The sequence below is a fragment of the Penicillium paradoxum genome, assembly GCF_028828445.1.
Source record: "Penicillium paradoxum strain IBT 22861 chromosome Unknown utg000004l_segment0_segment0, whole genome shotgun sequence".
NCBI lineage: Eukaryota > Fungi > Ascomycota > Eurotiomycetes > Eurotiales > Aspergillaceae > Penicillium > Penicillium paradoxum.
This window is the reverse complement of record NW_026643182.1, coordinates 1,249,076-1,269,588: the sequence shown is the minus strand read 5'-3', so window position 1 is coordinate 1,269,588 and position 20,513 is coordinate 1,249,076. Positions and strand designations below refer to the sequence as shown.

General features: G+C 48.8%; 9 protein-coding genes across 9 annotated transcripts; 1 reads left to right on the top strand and 8 right to left on the bottom strand.

The window, feature by feature from the left end:
- Window positions 1-158: 158 nt before the first annotated feature.
- Window positions 159-500, bottom strand: N7457_004212 (uncharacterized protein; the record flags this gene model as incomplete). The annotated part of the gene is made up of 1 exon (XM_057175257.1): window positions 159-500. The coding sequence occupies one exon, from the start codon at window positions 498-500 to the stop codon at window positions 159-161; it is 342 nt and encodes a 113-aa protein (XP_057032304.1).
- A 903-nt stretch (window positions 501-1,403) lies between these two features.
- N7457_004211 (CRAL/TRIO domain protein) lies at window positions 1,404-2,580 on the bottom strand (the record flags this gene model as incomplete). Its single annotated transcript, XM_057175256.1, has 2 exons — window positions 1,404-1,729; window positions 1,788-2,580. The coding sequence occupies 2 exons, from the start codon at window positions 2,578-2,580 to the stop codon at window positions 1,404-1,406; spliced, it is 1,119 nt and encodes a 372-aa protein (XP_057032303.1).
- A 120-nt stretch (window positions 2,581-2,700) lies between these two features.
- N7457_004210 (DNA-directed DNA polymerase alpha subunit POL12) lies at window positions 2,701-4,909 on the top strand (the record flags this gene model as incomplete). Its single annotated transcript, XM_057175255.1, has 3 exons — window positions 2,701-3,323; window positions 3,379-4,678; window positions 4,736-4,909. 3 exons carry the CDS (start codon window positions 2,701-2,703, stop codon window positions 4,907-4,909), a joined length of 2,097 nt encoding a protein of 698 aa, XP_057032302.1.
- A 313-nt stretch (window positions 4,910-5,222) lies between these two features.
- N7457_004209 (uncharacterized protein) lies at window positions 5,223-5,860 on the bottom strand (the record flags this gene model as incomplete). Its single annotated transcript, XM_057175254.1, has 2 exons — window positions 5,223-5,777; window positions 5,858-5,860. 2 exons carry the CDS (start codon window positions 5,858-5,860, stop codon window positions 5,223-5,225), a joined length of 558 nt encoding a protein of 185 aa, XP_057032301.1.
- A 3,889-nt stretch (window positions 5,861-9,749) lies between these two features.
- Window positions 9,750-11,574, bottom strand: N7457_004208 (translation initiation factor eIF2B subunit delta; the record flags this gene model as incomplete). The annotated part of the gene is made up of 3 exons (XM_057175253.1): window positions 9,750-10,748; window positions 10,812-11,443; window positions 11,514-11,574. The coding sequence occupies 3 exons, from the start codon at window positions 11,572-11,574 to the stop codon at window positions 9,750-9,752; spliced, it is 1,692 nt and encodes a 563-aa protein (XP_057032300.1).
- Window positions 11,575-12,006: 432 nt separating this feature from the next.
- N7457_004207 (kinesin-3 family protein uncB) lies at window positions 12,007-14,031 on the bottom strand (the record flags this gene model as incomplete). The annotated part of the gene is made up of 2 exons (XM_057175252.1): window positions 12,007-13,676; window positions 13,752-14,031. 2 exons carry the CDS (start codon window positions 14,029-14,031, stop codon window positions 12,007-12,009), a joined length of 1,950 nt encoding a protein of 649 aa, XP_057032299.1.
- Window positions 14,032-15,170: 1,139 nt separating this feature from the next.
- On the bottom strand, window positions 15,171-15,431 carry N7457_004206 (uncharacterized protein; the record flags this gene model as incomplete). Its single annotated transcript, XM_057175251.1, has 1 exon — window positions 15,171-15,431. The coding sequence occupies one exon, from the start codon at window positions 15,429-15,431 to the stop codon at window positions 15,171-15,173; it is 261 nt and encodes an 86-aa protein (XP_057032298.1).
- A 1,014-nt stretch (window positions 15,432-16,445) lies between these two features.
- On the bottom strand, window positions 16,446-17,356 carry N7457_004205 (YoaK family protein; the record flags this gene model as incomplete). The annotated part of the gene is made up of 2 exons (XM_057175250.1): window positions 16,446-17,050; window positions 17,143-17,356. The coding sequence occupies 2 exons, from the start codon at window positions 17,354-17,356 to the stop codon at window positions 16,446-16,448; spliced, it is 819 nt and encodes a 272-aa protein (XP_057032297.1).
- A 1,483-nt stretch (window positions 17,357-18,839) lies between these two features.
- N7457_004204 (uncharacterized protein) lies at window positions 18,840-20,213 on the bottom strand (the record flags this gene model as incomplete). The annotated part of the gene is made up of 3 exons (XM_057175249.1): window positions 18,840-18,880; window positions 19,732-19,819; window positions 19,917-20,213. The coding sequence occupies 3 exons, from the start codon at window positions 20,211-20,213 to the stop codon at window positions 18,840-18,842; spliced, it is 426 nt and encodes a 141-aa protein (XP_057032296.1).
- Window positions 20,214-20,513: the final 300 nt, after the last annotated feature.

Sequence of the window (20,513 nt, the reverse complement as noted above, 5' to 3'; positions counted from 1 at the left end):
TCAAGCGTTTTGAGAATCCCGCTGGCACTCAAAGTCTGTTCTAGAACGCCAGTGGCTGTATCCCAGAGACGAACTGTCTTTTCGGACCCAGAAGCCTGTAATCGGCCATCCGGTGAGAATGTCACTGATGAAACTAATGAATGGCCCTCGAGGGTTTGCTATAGGGCGCCTCTCGTTACTTCCAAGAGCCGGACTGTTTTATCGGACCCGGAAGCTAGTAATCGGCTATCTGGTGAGAATGTCACTGACCAATCTAATGAATGGCCCTTAGGAATTTGCTTTTGGTCTTGGGATCTGGAGAGCTTCGAGCTGTTAGGACCTTCGAGGAGTGACTCCAGCTGCTGGAGAACCCCTAGCAGGTCCGTAACTGTTTGCTGTAGCTTGAGAATCTCATCTCTGGCATCTTTCACTTCCTTGATGTAACCGCCACAAATCTTCACAACACTCCCCGCGACCTGGATGACCGCGATAATACTCGCCGCAGACGACAGTCCATCCATTTGGCAAGATAGGAGATGAGATCTCGATGCTCGAGATTTATATGGCAGTGAATAATTGTGGGGGAATGTAAAGATTCTGATGACCGAGGAGGGGCTGTGATCTGTACCTACCTAGGCATCTAGTAGCGCTAACTGGACCAATCATGCACTTTGATACCCAGCAATAGAAGAGAAGTCTTGTAATGATTGAACTCCCAGTGTTTAAACGAGTCCATACTGAAGTGTCTTTTGGAGGGCTTTATGCTCTTTGGGCCTGTTTATTGGAGGTGAAGATAAGACTTCCGTTATTGTGACAATGAACATGTCACTTTGCTAGCAACCCTTCGATATTATTCACCCGGGTCTCATTTACCACTTCAATTGTGGGAGTCGATGGGAAGGGCAACGGGGGGTAGAGAGAAAATAGCTAGAAAAAAGGAAGCGTTGAGCATAGAGCAGGATGGCTTGAAGAGCGGCGAAGTCGCGGGGATACAAGCAAATTGTTGAGCGTTGTCCTGCTCTTTTCTTGAATACCGAGAAGACACCGTTTGATAGGAGGCCTCTTATGTGTTGCCAACGGAATATAAACAATGCATGTATTCATTTTAATTCTTGCATTTTGTATCACGAAGTTGAGATGTTTCAATGATGATCTTCCCTATTAATTGCTATATAAGACGAAAGAGAAAAGAGGCTGCAGAAAAGAATTAGATACATATATAAAGTCCGGGTACTCTATCGCTGAAATATTGACAAAGACAGAAATGGCTATGAACAAATATGCAGAAATATGACGGTGTATGTGAAAGAAACCAACAGGGAAATACACCAGCGCCGTGAATATAACGGCTATCGAGCCATGGAAGATGAAGGGAAAGCGTAATCGCGCAGGAGAGATGCGATAATATAAGTCAAGATTCAAGCTTATTCGCTGGCCTTAGCCTCAACCTGAGTCTGAGAGAGACTGGGGATGTTCTCGCCCCGCAGGTAGTTCTCGAACTCGCCAACCAGCTTGCCACCCTGAACCCAGCGTTCACGGTAAGCATCGCGGCGCTGATCGGCCAGGGTGTTCAAAGCAGGCCAGTAGGTTGCATGGTCGTAGCGGAATTCGACATCGCCACCCACAGACTTCATGAGATGGCTCGGCGGAACGTGTTGACGCAGATCCTCGTTAAACTTGAGCTTTTCACGAGTATTTGGGTCAATGAAAGGTGTGATCAATTTGAAGAATCCCCAGATGACAAAGGGCACTATAATAGGCGATCAGTAAGTTACTATCGAGATTTGCTCGGTGATAAAATCCCTCACCATTTATCACTAGAGCCCGACCAAGTCGCTCGGGGTAGTGGTTCTGCAGGAAGCCAAGTGTCTGCTTAGCCTGACCCAGGCTTGCATTCTGGCCAGACTTTGTCTCTTTGAAATTGACCAAAAGGGCCACTGTCTCCTGACCAGGACACATAAGATCAATGGAACGCTCCAGCATGAAAATCAGATGCTCGAGCTGGCGGTCACTCCTCTCTGTGTTCTGGTTGGAGGGCAAGAGGTACAGACATGGCCGTCCATGGATATCGTAACCCAAAAGGACCTGCTTGCCTGTTTCATTTTCGATTGATATATATTCAGGTGTCATTTTCTTCAGGTCAATCTCACGACGCCATGTAAGAGTGCTCTGGAGCCGAGTTTCGGCCTCGGACACGTTCCACTTGGTGGCGCGTAGGTAGCGTAGGAGACACTCTCGGGTCAACCACATCTTTTCATCATCGGTGATGGGAGAAGTTGAGGCATTCTTCTCAGCCTTGTCGGGAATTGTGGTCCATGATGAAACAGTCTTGTAAACAGCCTCATATTTGGATTGTTGGTCCGCAGTGAGCGGGATAGGTGCTGCCGGCTTGGCGGTGTCCAGGGGCCTAGCGAATGGCTTCTGAATAAGACCATCTGCGGCAGATGTAGGGAGCTCCAGCTCAATTGACTTCGAGGCTATAGTAGAATCCTTCTGGGTGTTCACAGGGGCCGATTCGGTCGTTGTCTGTACGTTGGTAGCGGGCACAGCATCGCCATTGGTAGGCGCCTGCGCAGTAGGATCTTGCTCGGCGGTCGACATGATATAGAAGGGGATATAAAATAACAAGCTATACAATGGCACGTGAACTCCAAAAATTTAGGAAAATAAATCTGGGGGGGAGCCAAACCACGAGTTCTCACGATCGACAGGTCCACTCCGATGAAATGCTCGAATAATATTACTGCTTTAGGCTGCTTAGGTCAGCGGCACGGTATCACGCGTCTTTCGCGTGTCTGCACGTTCAAGGTCCATTGCCCTTCCAATTATACACAATCCGCCACAATGGACGCTGAAGCAGAGCTCAATGAGTACTTCGCGGGCTCATTCCCCGATGGGATTCCCAAAGATGTTCTCGCTGAGCTCCTCTCCATGTTGCGGATCCATTCGATCCCCGCGGAGGAGCTCTTCTATAAATGGGAATCATACAGCATAAAGATGGGTGAAGGGGTGACTTTGACCATGGAAACAGTGCGAGGGTTTAAACAGGATGTCCAAGAGGCTTTGGAGCGTGAAAGTCGCGATAAGGTCAGCCGGCACACCGAGAAACGAAGCGCCAACATGGGAACCCCGCGGGGCGCTGCCGCAGCCAGCGGTGATATGTTTGGGATGTTCGACCAATTGACACCAAATGCGTCCGGTAGCCGCACTGCGAATGGATTTGGATCAGCAAAGCGCAAGGCCGAGTTCACATCCCCCGCTACACCACGAGTGAGCAAGTCTGAAAAGCTTGGATCACAGGCAAGCACAAAAACACCGAACGGGACACCAGGAGATGGAATGCAGTATGTGATTATCAAATTTGCTGTAACATATCGGAGGGGCTGACATCAGGAACAGACCGGTGCCATTCTCCGATCGACCAAACGCTGGCCAGACGGTCGAAACTCTCAATGCGCACCTATCCTTGCCAGAATCCCTAATGGCGCCCTTCTCCGAAGCACGCATTAAGCCTACAGCCAACACAGATCTGAAGAAATTCGGCTACAAGCCAATGGGTATGAAATTGTCAGAAGCCTCGGAGATCTTAGATGATCGCATCGACGAGTTTGCGACTATATTCCAGGCACAATTCGATTCGGACGAGATTACATTCGGGAGCGCAGCTATTCAGAGCACAAGCGAGATTATTGCTGTTGGACGGATTGCCTCAGACAGCCTTGAAGGGAAATTAAACTCAGCTTCTCTTGTGCTTGAAACTTCGCGCCGAACCGGAGCCGGCAGACGAGTCCCCTTGAAGGTGGATTCTGTACCGTCAGTCACTTTCTTCCCGGGCCAGATCGTAGCTCTCCGGGGAATCAATCCTTCTGGTGAATACTTCACTGTGAAAGAGGTGCTTCCGATTCCCCTCTTGCCACCAGCGGCATCCTCAGCTGTGGCATTGGACAACATCAACGAGCGACTTGACGGAGATGTCAACTCACCACTCAACGTCATCATAGCGGCTGGTCCGTACACAGCGGATGATAACCTAGATTTTGAGCCACTGCAAGAACTATGCCAAAAGGCAGCTGACACCTACGCCGATAGTCTGGTGTTGTTGGGACCATTCCTAGACATTGAGCACCCGCTTCTTGCATCGGGCGATTTCGATCTGCCAGATATCAAGGGCATCGACCCAGATACAGCTACACTGTCAATAATGTTCCGGCACTGCATCTCCGCACCACTTGCACGACTTGCAGCAGCCGTTCCAAGCATCACAATTGTAATGGTCCCGTCTGTGCGCGATGCACTCAGCCGTCACGTCTCCTGGCCTCAAGAGCAGCTCCCCAAGAAAGAGCTGGGTCTACCGAAGCAGGTCCGCATGGTCTCAAATCCTGTCACATTATCGTTCAACGAATGCGTTATTGGAATGTGCTCACATGATGTGCTCGCCGAGCTTCGTCGAGAGGAAGTTTTACATGGTCGACCGAAAGAGGGCAGCCTGCTCACTCGGCTGCCCAAGTATCTCATCGAGCAACGCCACTTCTTCCCCTTGTTCCCTCCAACTGCACGGGCAAACCTCCCGAAGCCCGGATCCGAGGGCAGCATGGCTACAGGTGCCATGGTGGACTTGCCATACATGAAATTGGGCGAGTGGTGGAATGTCCGGCCCGATATCCTTATTGTCCCTAGCATGTTGCCAGGTTTCGTAAAGGTATTTGATTCTTAATTTCCAACTCCATCAACCGTGCTAACCTTATCATCACTTCAGGTCGTCGACAGTGTGCTAGTCATCAACCCAGGTACACTTTCAAAACGTCGCGCCGCAGGCTCATACGCCCAAATGGCCATCCACCCTAGAGTAGTGGCCGAAGACGAGCGTGAGCAGAAGCAGCTAAGCCATAAGCTGTACGAGCGGGCTCGGGTGGACATCAACCGAATCTAGTGGCATGTATAATCATATCGCATTACGCGCGGCGTTAAGGCTCAGAGCAAGCTAGTTCTGCAGCCATTTGGTATTGGCGGTTTATAGGAACAAAATCGCAAATGGAAACGAATCAATGATCTTCAAAGCATACCAAAACAAGAAAAATATTTCCAACACGGGTATCATAACAAGGGCTATCCAGCCCAACATAAACATACTCCAGTAATCAACCAAATGTGACACAAGCTACCTGCATAGGTAGACAAAGATCACTTGTAACACAAGCCCCCGAAAAAGATAGAAAAAAATACACCGTACCAATCAATGTCAATTATCGCATCGCAACAATTCTGCGCCCACCCATCCTCCTCCCAGAATCTCTAACTCGAACAACAGGCGCCCCAGCCGCCGCCGCTCCGCTCCCACTAGCCCGCAGGGTAGCCCCAGGCCCAGAAGTCGCCGCACCAGCAGCACCTGTACCGCCAGGTCCAGTCGAAGACCCAAGATCAGGCCCGTGTCCCTCGCCCCTCACAAGCGCCTCGAGACCAAGATCGCGCCAGATAGTAGCCCGTCTGCGCTCCATGGCGCGGGCAATTCCGAACGCCGCATGCTGGTCGGGAACTACATCGTCCTCGTCTTCTGGATTTGGCGGCTGGTATTGCGGAGGCAGGTAGATCTCCTCAATTGGCAGGAAGGAGGGGATTGTAGCGGGGGAAGTCGAGCCGTAGGTTACGGCGTTTGCATTGGCGCTTGCGTCGCGGTGGTTATTGTGTGGGTCGGTCATTGCATTGCCAGCGGTTGAGGTATGTGGGCGTGTGAATTCTTCGAAGTAGTCTGCTAACCGTGGCTGGTGCATGTGCAGGTACGAGGCGGAGGAGTCTTTGCTCTGTGGGTGGGTGTTAGCTTGTTATTTGGCTGTATAGTGGGTGATTCCAGGGAATCCAATGCAATGTCAGGATAAGATACCATTTTGAATGATGGTTTGATCCGCTCGATGGGATCCTAGTTTCTCAGATGGTATTGTAGATAAATTTGGAGACGATGACATCTGCACGCTTGTTGATGGCAGAATAATGCTCTTGGATACACCGCCTTTATACTGGCTTACATTGATGCACGAACTGCACTCCTACTCCAAGGTGCAGATGTGCCATAGAAATAGCTGGGATGCTATGGACGCTATGCCAGATTTTAATACAAAATCAAGCAATTACAGGATAACAAGTATATCATAACGCTATCAGACCTCGTCGACAGATCTACAGTGGGCAAAACAGCATATCGATAGGTCTGAGTATGCCATTTTGTAGGATCGGTGGACTTATTTTGATAAATTGTTTTCAATCCACAAGGCTCCCGGAGTTCCAAGGCGAATTTGTCATCATGTCATGCTATAAAGCGCGAGGTTGTGTTTGATAGTCTAAAAGGAATCACACTGCTAAGTAGATTCTTTCTCGGGCTTGATACTCCATCACGAAATAAGTAACATTGAGGTATATATACAGAGATATGTTGCATTAGGATGTATGACTATTACATGTGTGAAGACATCGAATGGACGTAACAAATCGATAATGAGAATCTTAGAAGGTAGGCCGGAGCAACGCGCGGAATGTACGCAGGATGTTCTGCTAATCGCTGAGTAGAATTGCTATTGTCTAAGTCAATGAGGAGTATGAATCCTCATGGCCGATACTAAACTCTCATTGCAGGTATCCGTATTGAAAGATCAAGACGGGTAGGTGACAATTGACGATTTTGCTGGGACAAGCAGAAAACGATGAACTGTGTATTTGGTGTGAAGTAAATAGTGGATTCATCAGCCAGAGCAATGATACCTACATGTACCTACCTATGACTGGTTAGGTAGGGCCATCCCGAAAAACCGGCCATTATGCTAGTGCCACCCGCTGAATATCAAGTTTATCCATCCACTAGTCTGTAACTGTCTGTTTCCATAGGGCAACTAATGCTGGAACCCCACATGTTCCAAACATAACATACTCAGTTATACATTAGAATAGCATGCGAATTAGGAATTTATATGACCGGCAGCACTACCAAGGAAGTAGTTAGAGCATTGAACGATGTAGACATACAAATGTACGCTAAGATGGATTGTGAAGCCAAGTGCCATCGAACAGGAAAGTGAATTCAACAGCGATCAAACATCTAGGTTATTATTAAGGACAAGGCCAAGAATACCTATTTGGAGGATAGGGTCTGCTTCACAAGTTAAAGGGGAACATGTATCACGTCTTGATTCAGGCCCTAGTCAGTATGATGATGGATATAGCGAAGTCTGATGAGGCGTGCGGATGGAGTTATATGTATTGACGAAGGGAAAGTGTCAGGGATCTACGAAGGAAGGCAGATCGGGGAAAACACAGTCTCTCTGGATGATGCTATGGAAGAAGGAGGAAGAGTAGGAGGAGATCAGAGGGACAAACAGAGGATGATCATCTGACCATCCAAACAGAAAGTCTACCAGAAACTATCTAGGCAATGGTAGTCTAACCTCCGAAGCTGTCTTAGTAGTAATCATGGCAGCGTGCGCCCTAGATTGGTCTTCGATCCAGCAGTGATCTACGGATGAGTACCTTGGATGCAAGCAGTCACGTTGCCTTTTTTTCCACCCTCATTGGACAACCGCGCACGAGACTTGTATAACATCACCGCCTGACTGATTTATACTGCCAGTATTTCCCTTTTTTTTTTTTTTGAACAAGCCGCGACCGCCTCCTTAGCGTCCTGGGTATAAATACCCGATTCCTCCTCAATTGGTCTTCTTCTTTCTCCTTCCCTCCCCAACACGACTTACAGGTCTGGGTGGAATGCGATCATGAAGGCATCTCACCACAGTCTGTCCCCTGCATTGCACATCGTGGCGGGACGGTCTGGCCTTTGGCTCTCGGGTCACTGGCAGGCATATTCTTTGGCACACACACCTCTTCTTTTCATCAATGCGCGAGTCAATGACACGGTATTGGAGAAGTGAAGCCTGTAGCTTGTACCTCCTAGATAATGTTTACCTATCGTGAAGCTATATTGAGATCACTCAACTTGTTATGTACGCGTTCGTGTGTACGCGTTTATATACTGCACCTGTGTGGGTCGGCCCGCTCCGGGCCCCACTGCTTGACAGCTCCACGTTTCTTCTGCCGAAGTGAGCACAGCCTTGTACATCAACAATCTGGTCTCGCGTTTTTTTGACATTCTAATCTTTGTGATTTTGTGCTCGTCCTTCCAAGCTTATCTTAAGCTCTGGCATCTTAACCTCTGTGTCCCCGGACGCGTTCGATTGCACTGGCATATTGGCGCGCACCATCCCCCAAAGATGTAAACACTTTTGCATCCTTCAGACCGTCTGGGCACTTGCAGAATATTTCGACGCGCCCTACTCCGTAGTCTAATATTGTTTACATGACTTCGAGTCATGTTGGCATGTCCACCGAGTACGTATGCAAGCCCCCGATCACCATGACAACGATGCAACTTTATCTTAACGTCGACCGCTTCCGTGTCCGTGATGAACGGCATGTTTTGTATGTGCCCTGGACGCTCTGGACATTTGAGACATTCTTCCCCTTGAGCCTCACATTGTAATGAGCACGTGACCTTCCATTTCATGAGCAGCTCTGCTGGTTAGATCGTGGATTCAATGGTATACGACAATTAGCTTCCTTAAATTTCCTTTATTTTGCCACCTCTTCGGTTTTTTTCATCACTTTGCACAGTTGGGATGATCTACTTTAGATATGAACTTTGGACCTCAGTCCCTCTGTTTCCAAAAATGGGTATTCAAGAACACATGGGTCCTGATTGTAATAAAGGCCTACGCATCTCATCATCAAAAAGCTTTATTTAAAATATCCTCCAGCGATTCAGGTTCTACATTTACCATCAAGGGCTGAATCCTGATAGGCTGCATTCTCACTGATCCGCAAGCATGTCATATTTACATTTCCTGTCCGTTCCTGATCTTGTCGACGAATTATCTCGAAGTAACAAACGGGCATACAACTGCAGCTAATCATATCGTCTATATACCTACGCCATATTCATACCAATGAATAGCATCTATGATCGAGTTTTAGTGATCGACTGTGCTTGTGGTGGGCGAGTGGCGCGATATATATTGATGAATATTGTGAATCCATTTCCTCTGCCTCCGAGCTGTCGATCTCCCTTTGGCCTGTGCATAAAATGGAAGATCGCCTGAATGATTTTCATTTGACAGAAATAAGCTTGCTCTGGTGCTGAAATTTCTTTTGGGCGCTGATTACCGATGGCAACTAGAGTAGAGTACTACTGGAGAGCCGCCCCAGTACACATTTACATCCCGTCGTTGGGCTTTTTAAATTAGGTGCTAGGGAGATACAGTCTTGAGATACCTTTCTACAGAGAGATCGATCTTTACATACATAGATGCCCACAAGAATGATAGGAGGAAATGACACCCTGCACGCCCAAGGGATTCTATGCATAAAGATGTTGAGAACGATCTACTACAGAACTCAAGATAAATCTGTCTTCTATTATTCTATCCCGACATCTCTAACTGTCGAATAACCGAAACCCGAGATTAAAATGAATATGAAAGACGACGAAAATACCTACTCAACTGAACCAACCCAAAGGATACCGAGGAGCTCCATGGAGAGAAGGAAAAGAAATAAGAGAAAGAGAGAAATAAAAAAAATCCCCTGGTAATCACGACGCAAAAGCAGCCGGAACCATTTTCATTGCTTTTTTGACTCAGAATACATGTGAAGACCTTGATACGCTCCAAAATCATGACCGGATTGCAGTGTACAAGCCAAAAGGAGAAAAAAAAGAGAGAAAAAAATCAAAGAAATCACAGATTCGTAACCATGCGGTGGACAATGGGGACCGCACTGGGAGGAAGACTGCCCATCTCCGTGATGACCATGTCGACATATTCAGCAGGCGTGACATCATACATGATATTCAGCAACTGCAGATGGGGGGTATTCTTCCAGTTCGCAAGAGGGGAAGATGAGTTGTTATGCGAAGGAACCGGAGGCTCGGGGGCTGGGGTGCTAGCATTGCGGTTTGCACCCTTCTTATTCTCAGATGGAGGGGCCGGCGCATCGGCCGGGTGGCTAGCGACGAGTGAGGCTGGGGAATCCATGGGCAGCAGCTCGTCGGCATCGGCGATCTCGTTAACGACAATGCTGTCGAGGGCGACACGGTCGGTGAACTTGACTGTCTCGCAGCAGACGATGACTGGGATTTCAACGCCGCTGGCGCGCTCTTTGGCGGACATGGCGACAAGGGCGGTGCCGACACGTGAGTACAAGCCGCCGTTACTGGTCATGGCGTGGGCGCCGAGGAAGACCTTGGTGGCATCCTTGATGGCGTGGGTGATGGCGTGGACGAGGGAGTATTGGACGTCGAGTCCGGCCCTTGCGAGATCGCGGGCAAGGCTCTTGCCTTCGAAGAGCGGCCGTGAGTCGATGACTGAGACGCGGAATCGCTTGCCTTGGTTGTGTGCTAACAAAAGAGTCTCCTTAACGATGCTGCTGCCGGCAAATGTCACAATCACGTCGCCATCTTGGACCTTTTGTGCGGCACTGTCTGCGATCACCTGGTCGGCGACGGTGATCTTCTCCCGGATAAAGCTGTCGATAAATTCACAGAGGGTAATCTTAGCGATCGACTCGGGGGTGGAGGGATCAATGGAGGCAATGGACAACTTCAGGGCACGGATGGCATTGCCCTGACTGATTGAGAGGGGTCGACAAGTCGAGAGGTAGGTGATTTGGTGCGAGAGGTGTGTAGTCAAGTGGCGAGCCAGCGAGGTGCCCAAGGGAGTTGTGTATGATTCGATGACCTTTGAACAGAGATTTGATTAGCGAACAATGTCATGTGTCCGAAGTGCAATCGAAGCACATACTCGTTTAAAAGCAATCAACGTGGCCACGCAGCGTGCACTGCTACCGCAGATAGTGTAGTCCATCAACTGCATACCCAATGCCAGGACGGCATGGTGTACTTCCTTTGTGGCACCGGCGACAGTTGTGCGGCGCTGCTGGCCGTACAAATGTCCAAAGACAGCAACCTTCTTATCATCCTTCTTTTTCTTTTGCTCCACGAGGACGGACCCAGTCTGCGCGAGGGGACCAGAGCCCCGTCGCGGGGGTGGTGCACCCCGCGGGCCCTTCTGTGCAGAACCAGGACCAGCAGATTCCTTTTTTGGTGTAGTGGGCGGACGAGTCTGGCCTCCAGCACCGGCATTGATAGTGGCATTGCCGGGGGCACCTCCTTCCCTCTCAAGCTTCTCTCGGATACGTCGGGCAGCCTTCTCGGCCTTGGCTTTCTTCTTTAACTCAGCTGGGCTAAGCGCCTTGTCTGCGGCACCATCTGTGGACGCGGGCGCGTTTTCGGTGGGCTGGGCGGGTTTTGAGTCGCGGATCGGGAGAGTCTGCGGAGGGTTTTCGGTCGCGGGTGGGGCCTTCTCTGGCGCAGACGGGGCAGGAGCTGGTGATTGCGCGATCGGCGCTGGGTCAGAAGTTTCCGGCATCGTGTCTGCGAGTCAATTCTGGTGTGAGGATGGTTGTTCGAATTTGGTGGGGAGAAGGAGGGAGGGTTGACTCACGGAAAAAGAAATGATGCCATAAGCGGCCCACTGAGCGGCGCAGCCCTAACTTGCGATTCATTGCAGAATACGACAAAAACGACGAATTATTCGATGGTTATTCAGAAGTTCGCAGATACCATTCGCAATCAAGCACGTAGATCCAAATAGCTAGGGTCTATAGCTTCGAGTTAGGTACCGGGGGGCCCATCTTTTAAGACTGCGGCCTAAAAGAAACTCATGATACCCAATGAGGGTCATCGGCATTGAAACATGCATATCATCAGGTATCTCATTATTCATCGCAGGGGATCGCTATCAAAGAAAGGAATACATGAGTCAAAACAAGTCTAGTCAAAAGCCAAACAAGGAAGTCTTCAAAAAGACCTTAACTGTGGAGTCCAGGATAAAAAGGACAAACACAAGAATAAACAAAGAAGTCGCCGCCAACACCATTCAATCCCTGTACACCCAGAAGAACCCCGAAGATAAAAATAAAAGAATATCCACAAAATTAACGGTTGCTGCTAATGGACCCCAGAGCGCGCCGCTTGCGAGTCCCCTGCTCCTCGATGGGGCGGAACCGTTCATGGTCCGTGGCTAATTTCCGTTTGAAGACACTCAAGTCTCCAAGAAGATCATGCATATGGTTTTGCATTCGTTGGGCTTCTTGCTCGGTGAGATCATCGGCGATAGTCTCATCATCCTCCCAAACATCCACATCCGATTCGGCATCTGATACCATAGGGGAGCTCTCACGATCCGCTGAAAAATGACTGGGCGCTTGACTCTCATCGCCTATGGAGACGATGCTAGGGTTTCGCTGCTCAAAGGTAATAGCCGGGATTGGGTTTTTGAGACTTTCAACCGCCAGCTTCAGATGCATGCGCAAGGCGTCGTTCTCTGTCTGTAGTTGTCGAATCTTGCACTCGCTGACCATCTTGTTCTCCTCCATGAGTCGTTGCATTTTCTCCACTTTTTGCTGGTATTCCTCTAGCCTTTCATCGGAGGCTTCATTGGCCCGCTGATGGAGTGCCGCTTGGCTCACGCTGAGTTGAAGGGTGCGAATTGTCTCCGTCATCTCCGCAATCTGCCGGTCACGCTCAGCCGCCGACATTTGGTCTTCATTGACCCGTGCCCGAGTTCGAATGTTCTTAGCTTGGTCCGCATAGCGAAGAGTGGAGAGTGTTTCTTCGTAGTCTGCAGGAGCGATGCATGCAATCATCGCAGTTTTCGAGTTGCCACCTAGGCTGTCCTTCAATAACCATGTGAGGATGGAGTCGCGATAGGGTACCAGTTCCTTGCCCTTGCGTGGGCCACGAATTTTCTTAGGATCTGCAAGAGCCGCAATAACACGTCCTAACGTTGTCAGAGACTTATTGATATTTGCGCCCTCGCGAAGTCGGGCGCCAGTCGCCTCGGTGGATTTGGCACGCTCGGAACCTGCCAGATCAACTAAACGGATGCGCGCCGTGCGCTCGGTGGTTTCATCTGTTGACAAGTCGTGGTGAATCTGTTTGAGAGTGATAGTAAAGACTGAGTGAGAACGGGATGAGGTGTCGTTCATCTTTGTGCTAGCCACAGTTCGGGAGACATCGCCCTTTCGCATGAACTTCATCAATTCGGTGTAGTTCCTCGCGGTGACCTCGGTCAAGTCCTTGACGTATGGACCCTCTGACGGTGATTCACGAATACGAAGATAATGCGGGGGATCCGTCCGCGGGACCAAGAGATCGCGAACATGCTCGTTGTATACTTCGAAATAGGACACTCGCACGTTATAGCTGATATCAGGAGAGGGCGAGCTTTCAATGCGCTGAAACAAATCCTCACACGTTCGAGGAATCAAGCCCGGCCTTTCCGGTGTTCCCATCATGGTGTAACTCTTTCCTGAACCCGTCTGTCCGTATGCGAAAATACAGGTGTGATAACCTTCAAAATTGTGATCCAGAAACTCCTCGCCGAGAGAGTTGTACACATCTTCCTGATGTGCATAATGTTTGTCCTCCTCGTTATGAGACCAGAATGAGTTATCGAACGTAAACGATTTATCTTCCAAGATCCTGCCGCGAGCCTGCGACTTGGGCTTTCCTTGATCTGCCTGATCCGGTGTCGGCGCTTTAAGACAGGTCATTTGCGTGTGCGGGTCCATCGAAATTAGACATTGGGCCTTGCGCTCGAGTTCTGCAAGATGAGATTAGACAACATCCTCCATTTCGGGGCATCTCGCCTCCACCCCGCATTCCATACAGCACCTACCTCGCGGTAAGAACTTGCGCACTCGCACCACGACGCGCACATTGCCTGCCGGTGTTGGACTCGCCATCCCATCTCTGATACCGGATATCCCGAGGCCTTCCCGCGCGCGGAAGGATGGACTTGAAGCTGAGGATCGGAGGATAGCGGCGGAAGCGGAGGTGGAGACAATGCTAGGAGATGTGATTCCCGTCGCGGCTGATATGTCGGATGAAGCGGCCGAAGATATCGAGCCTGGGCCCGGATGGCCGATGTGGTGGTAAAATCGTGAATCTAGCGCCATGTCCCTACTGTTGTCCCTCAATAACTGTGCACAAGTGGTGACGGCGTCGCGTCGTCGATTGACAAGCGAATAGTACATGCAATGAATTTTGAGAACAAAGGGGATGATAATTTGATTGTAAAGGCAAGGGAATACGTAGATAAAGAGTGAAAGGGGGGTAGGTACCGTGTGTGTGTTCTTGGGGAAGTTCAGTTCATTGTAAACACAGACTTCATTTAGGGCCGCATGTTCAGCTGGGCGGATCAGGGAAAGAGCGTACGCAACTGGAAAGAGCGCGATTGAAAACAATTGAGATGCCAGTTCCAAGGTTGTGATCGGATTACAGGTTACAGGCGTGCGAGGTGTCACGGAAGACTCCGTTGCCACAGCAATGACACGCTACTACTCCACCAAAAACCCACATTTGAATCCATTATCTTGTCATGGACATGGCACACATATGTACTCCGTCTGTTCCTTGCAGCGTGGTTGTGACTTAATAATGAGCCCACGTTTCGCCAGGGTGCTCTTCTGCCCAATCTGGACGAGGTATGTAGTCTCCATGCCATCAAATCACCCACTTCGGTTTCCACCACCTGAACACGAAATTGAGCCCAAGATGTTTCAAACATATGTCGAACCATTATGCGAGACTCTGGGGAACTATACAAGTCAATTTATTATCTCTCTGAGCTGCTATCTGAATTTGTTCTAGAAAAATCACAGGGTCTTCCATAACTGTTCAACGGCTTACTTTTAGGTGCAGGAGCCTCACTGACCAAACAAAAACAAAAGTTCAACTTCAAAGTCACTTCTATTTCTTCTGCTCTTCTAATCTCGAATTCTTTGCGGTGTCGCTATGGAACGCCATCCCCGACGAAATCTAGGTTTCATGAATCATAGCCCCAGCGGCATGGTGGATCGTAGAGCTATAGTAAATAGGAATCAGGTCCTAAACGCTAGCTCAAGCAAAACTATACACGACTGCAGCTGAAAATAAGACCTTTCGCAGGGATCGTCTAATAGGAATCCTATCTAGACTCAAAACCTCGGCTGAAACCACAATCATCAGTCCTTGGCATAAGTGACATCAAATCATTCAATTCCTCAGTAATATACAAAATAACCGCAATGCACATTCCACAAATCAGTCAAAACTCCTACTCAAAATCGGCAGTTTCCGCCTTCATAGCATCAACCAAATCCGAATGTTCCTTATCACTCGAGTTCTGTGCCTCCCCGGGCCAATTTGGATCGGGTACAGCATTGCCAGCGTTATCCATCTCTTCACTTAGAAGTTCGGCAGGGCCCATCTCGCTATGGGAAGCCTTTTGCGTTGAGTGAACCTCAGATCTGTGAGCGGATGCCTTGTCTCGTTGAGAACGCTTCTGGGAAAGCATCGAATCGGTTGGCATAGGCATGTCTGGAGAAGCGGGATGTTAGTAGAGAATCCATAGATCGAGTGTCTCAACCTCCACCATCGTCTTCCTGACACTCTGGACCTAAATGCGGGGTTGAAGTGGACACATACTGAGTATCTTTGTGATATCGGCAATAGTGGTGTTGTATCTGTTCAGACTCAATTATTATGACTCTTCATATTTGGCGAGGTGTCTATATTTATGTCTATTGAAGGTGGCGGCGATGATTCGACCATGACGATAACTTTTACCACCACCTTGGGTGCTTCCCCGCAATTGCCATCTAGATGCATCTAGTTGTACTATTTTTGTTTGTTCTGGAAGCTGCTTGAGAGGAGCCAGTCAATTGAGGTTTATCGTGGGCGGTGGTTGGGCGAAATTATTCCATGGATGTTGGGAATATGGATATACCATGACAGAGCATTTGCCACGAGGCTCTGTTTTGTGATTATTCCTGTCCAAAATCACGGATTAAATATTCCCCAAATATTTGGTGGCAATCGAAGCACATCGATCCTGTCGGCCCATTCACAAGTCCAGCCGAGCATGTTTCATAGGCTTCACAATCACCTCCTAACGACGTTCCATTCCGGTGATTGGGCAATATCGTATTGTGAAAGTAAACGGTCGCCACAAAACTGAATGCTGTCTCTATATGGGAGACAGGAAATTAAGGTACACGTACATTTGCCTGCGATATTTGCCACAGTTCATACTATGCACATACAGATCGGATTAGCGTGGATGATCTCTGGAAGGAATTATGAACAATGCGCGTAGAGAATAGGACGTGCGAGTATTAGAATTATAGTAGCCAGAAAGCTATTCTGAGAGCAACACTGGTCTTGGTTCATTGTCGTGCTAGAAGATATCCCCAATCAGACTAAATGACACCGAAGTCTGAGACTATTAACATTGATCTATACGTATGTACTCGCTTGAAATCATAAATCTACTCCAAGAACCTCTAGGGCATCTAAAACAAGGCATGCATCCCCGATTAGTTGCGCAGATCTATTTTGCGGGCGCAGCCCTCCAGAACAACCACCCAAACGCAGCAACGAACTTCATGCCGGCAGCCATCCACAGCGCCGACTCCATACCTCCGCTGCTTCGACTCAACCAACCACCCACAATCGCACCGATAAGTAGTGCCACAACACCACCCACCCGGCGATTGCGCTTGACATTTGCGGTCGGCTTCACAAGGATTTTAGGATCCGACGCGATATCGAAGTAGACACTAGTCAAGACCACGGTCGGGATCTCATTGTACCCCAGCGCACGGCTGCAGGTCATTCCACCAGCGGACTGGAAAGCCAGCAAAGCGATGGGGATCAATTCGAGGAAGAGCGGGCCGCCGTCTAGGGCGGCATCATCAGAGGTGTGGGGGATAAGATCGGCCTCAATTAGAGCAACGGCGATGATGATGAGGAGGGTCTGCACGAAGAACGAGGCGAAGAGGGTCCCGCGGCGAAGGGCGCCGACGGTGCGCATAGCGAGCGAGAAGATCATCGCGCCGAAGAAGAAGGCAAGGATCGAGACCATGGACTTCAGCCAGCCCCATGGCTTGCTGTTGGGTTGATTCGAGGCACCGAGACCGAGGAAGATGGTATTTCCTGTTCCAGAAAAATTGTTTTCTTAGCTTTCTCCTTGCGCTGTTCGTTGACGTGCCGCCCCTTGCATGGGCGCAGCCGGCTGCGTATCATACCCGTTTGCATGCCAAGGAAACATGACCAGGCATTGTAGGCACTGCTATCGCATAGGCCCGTGAGGAAACAGAGAAGCAGACATACTAAGTCTGCGTGTGTGGGAGTCAGATTCTGCTTCCATCGTTGCATGACGTCCGACTGTGATTTGACGGGGACATCCGGGGAGGAAGCTTCGAGGTCGGGTACGGCGGGTGCCTGCGCTGGCTTCTCCATTTTGGCAGGAAAAATCGACTTGCGCTACACAAGGCTCTCAGGAGATCACAGGAAATAATAGTCGTACACAGGTTCTGCGCGGGATTTTCAGGTTCCTGGGCGGCACAAGGCGACCTCCGAGGGGGCAAACTTAATTTCTCGTCTCCGATTGCGGACTTCCAAGGTTGTCAGATGAAATACAACGAACCAATCCTCTTGTCGAGGGTGTCTAGATCCTGATGTCGTCAATGGCCCAAAGTCTCCAAATTCTGCTGCCTGAGCGCTCAGCACGCAATAGTGGAGAGCGATTCGGATAAGGCTGAATTAAAGGTCTTGACCTCGGGTCAACACTCTCTTTATACAACACAGCGGATGTAGTCATATCATCCGTGACACCTTCATCGACTAATCAAATATAAATAGAGTCTTCACCTGTCATAATTTATGATGCTGAGTAGGAAGTTTCACCATTAATCGACGAGAGCCGTGCTACACATGTCTACACCGGAGATCCCCCCAATTAAAAGGAGCCGATGCGGAATATATAGGGACTCCCGAGGTCAAGGCCACAAACATGTCATAGTTAGATGGCATATGTACCATGTAGGTAGGCAGCTTCCTCCAAACAAAGAAAGCGAATCATTTGACACAATGAACTGCTGCACTTGAAATCCAACCATTTCTTCACTTGGCACTCCATATATTCCATCAACCCTACTGAGTTACTTGTTGGCTGAGAGTCTCACTAGCCCATACTTGTCTTATATATATTTCCTTTTCTGTTTGCTTTGTTCACTCAGCCGCACCTGTGGAATAAGGTTGTGGACGACATCTCCATTCCTTTCGCATTCATATACATGCATCTAATTATAGAGGTGGTCGGCATCTCTCGCACTTCATCTTACCTTGTATCTTGACTGATTATCCCCCGAATGGATTTTGACCCGACTGGGATCTCTTTTCAGTACTATTAGAGACCCTTGAGTTCAACAAAAACAAGGTCTTGTTGGTTTGGATGTGATATTACAGGGTCATCGCAACCAACACAAGTACAGGTTCCTGGTTATCGTGCGAGAGCGACCAGGAACTAAATCTTACAGAGTGACTATCAAGCAGAGGGTCCTAGTCTTGATCCCCTGAGACGGCGTGTCTTTGCAAACTTGGTAACAACCTTTCCGCTACATGCCTACTCAACCCCGGGGCCCGGGCTTTTGATTACCAAGTGCGATGTGCTAATAGTGTGTTATTTCTAGACCATTTGTCCACTCCCCTATCAAAATGCGGATCCCTGCGAAGAGATAATCGACCAGAAACATGTTGACACCGTCAATTTCTACCGGTTTAAAGGTAGATTGACGATTCTCGCGTTCGGACTTGACGTGGCCCACATCGAAGAGATCAAGAAATCCCACAATATAGGAGAGTCCTGACCAGAAATACCCGAGAAAGACATCGCCTGGCTGTTTACAGTGATTCCTGAATACAATTCCAGGATTGACTCCGTTTAATTTGCCCAGACGACATCCTCGTGTCGGCAGGGACTACCTTCATGTTTCTCAGAAGGCATGGCCCCTTTTCTTGGCATGGATATGAGATCGTCATCCTATCAAATATGTACATCTATTTATGAAATTTTACGACAATCTTTCATGGAGAAATAGAAACCTACAGGAAGTCTCAGCGGGTGGACACTGTCCAACGAAGTCCGGTCTAAGCTGATCCGACTCCCTTGGCTCATCAAAAAAAGCTTGGGGGAAATCGGGTCCCTCGAAGAACTCCAAGGTGATGCGAACATTGAGAAAATGCAGGAGAGACACAAGAAACAGATCAACGAACAACTCTTCCATGTTCTAATCGCTCAGGTCAAATAAACCGACATTGGTATCAACCACTTGCGGAATATCGCCAAGGCGAATCAGCCACGACAAAAAGCACCCCGAATTCTCAAATGAGCTAAATCCAGGTCAAGAACTGGTTATAGTCTCCAATCTTCATCAAAACACTCATCAAGTTACACAAATAGTACTGTTTTCTGTGAAAATTCCACACATATCATGCAGCATCACTTGTTGCGGCCATGATAGCAACGACGTTGTCCAGTCTAAAGTCGCGAGAAAGCATCGTAAGTCCAATATCCTTCATAATCTTTACGTCCCCTGGATGCTAGGTAGAGGATATTCTAACTTATACTCTTCACAGTGCCACACAGAACGGATGGTGTTTAGATAGAGAGATGGCAGAAGAAATATAATACGATTGGATACCTTCCCAGCTTGACAGAATATGCATCCAGAACTTTTCCATAATAGATCAAATACAATCACATCATTTCGTCAGATAGAAGTATACTTTCCCCTGCCACTGTTTACTCTCCATACATCCTGCCACCATCTTACGTTTCACAGCCCGGTAGTGAACCATTATGGGCCGCTCATCGTAGACCAACGCCGCAGAAACGACTCCATCATACTTGATCTCCCGCAACTGCCCAAAGTGTTAGAGGACTTTATATTCCTTGACATCTCAACCACCCTTGGATACAGCTGTGCCGTCAAGTCACAAGAAAAGAAAGGCGACTTACAGATGCACGCCCCCAATCCTCAAAGGGCACCCGTTCCCCATTTCGTGCAACGATCAACGGGGTCACATCGTCGAAGGAATAAAATGTATTGCCGAACCAATTGAGATCGTCCAGCTTTTCTTCAAATGGGTGGCCAGTGGTAAGAATATATCCGTCCCATTCACCGATCAAATCATCTGGTTGGAGAGGCTTGAGTCTCTGAAAGGCCGTATTTATTTGCCCTCCAGTCACACGTGATTTCTTAGTGAGACTGAGAAACTGTCTGGCTGGACTGGGCTGGAAATAGTCGAATGGCATGATGGGAATTTGGATTGTCATCTTCTCGAAGTATAAGGCAAGGATCTTGAGGTGCAAGGTCAATACTTCGACCCCCGGTCTATGACTATATATATATATGCCTCCCATTTCTGTCCTTCTGTGGGCATCCAGCCCTACATATCAGATGCAAGCCATCTCCCCGCATAACACATTCTTCACCACAGACAACATACACGAGTCGAAAACGGGAGCGGTTCTAGCGCTTGAGGCAAAAAGCAACCCGCAAATATGCAGGGAATCAGCCGATCTGTGGATACAGAGCTAAATATAAGGCAAAGC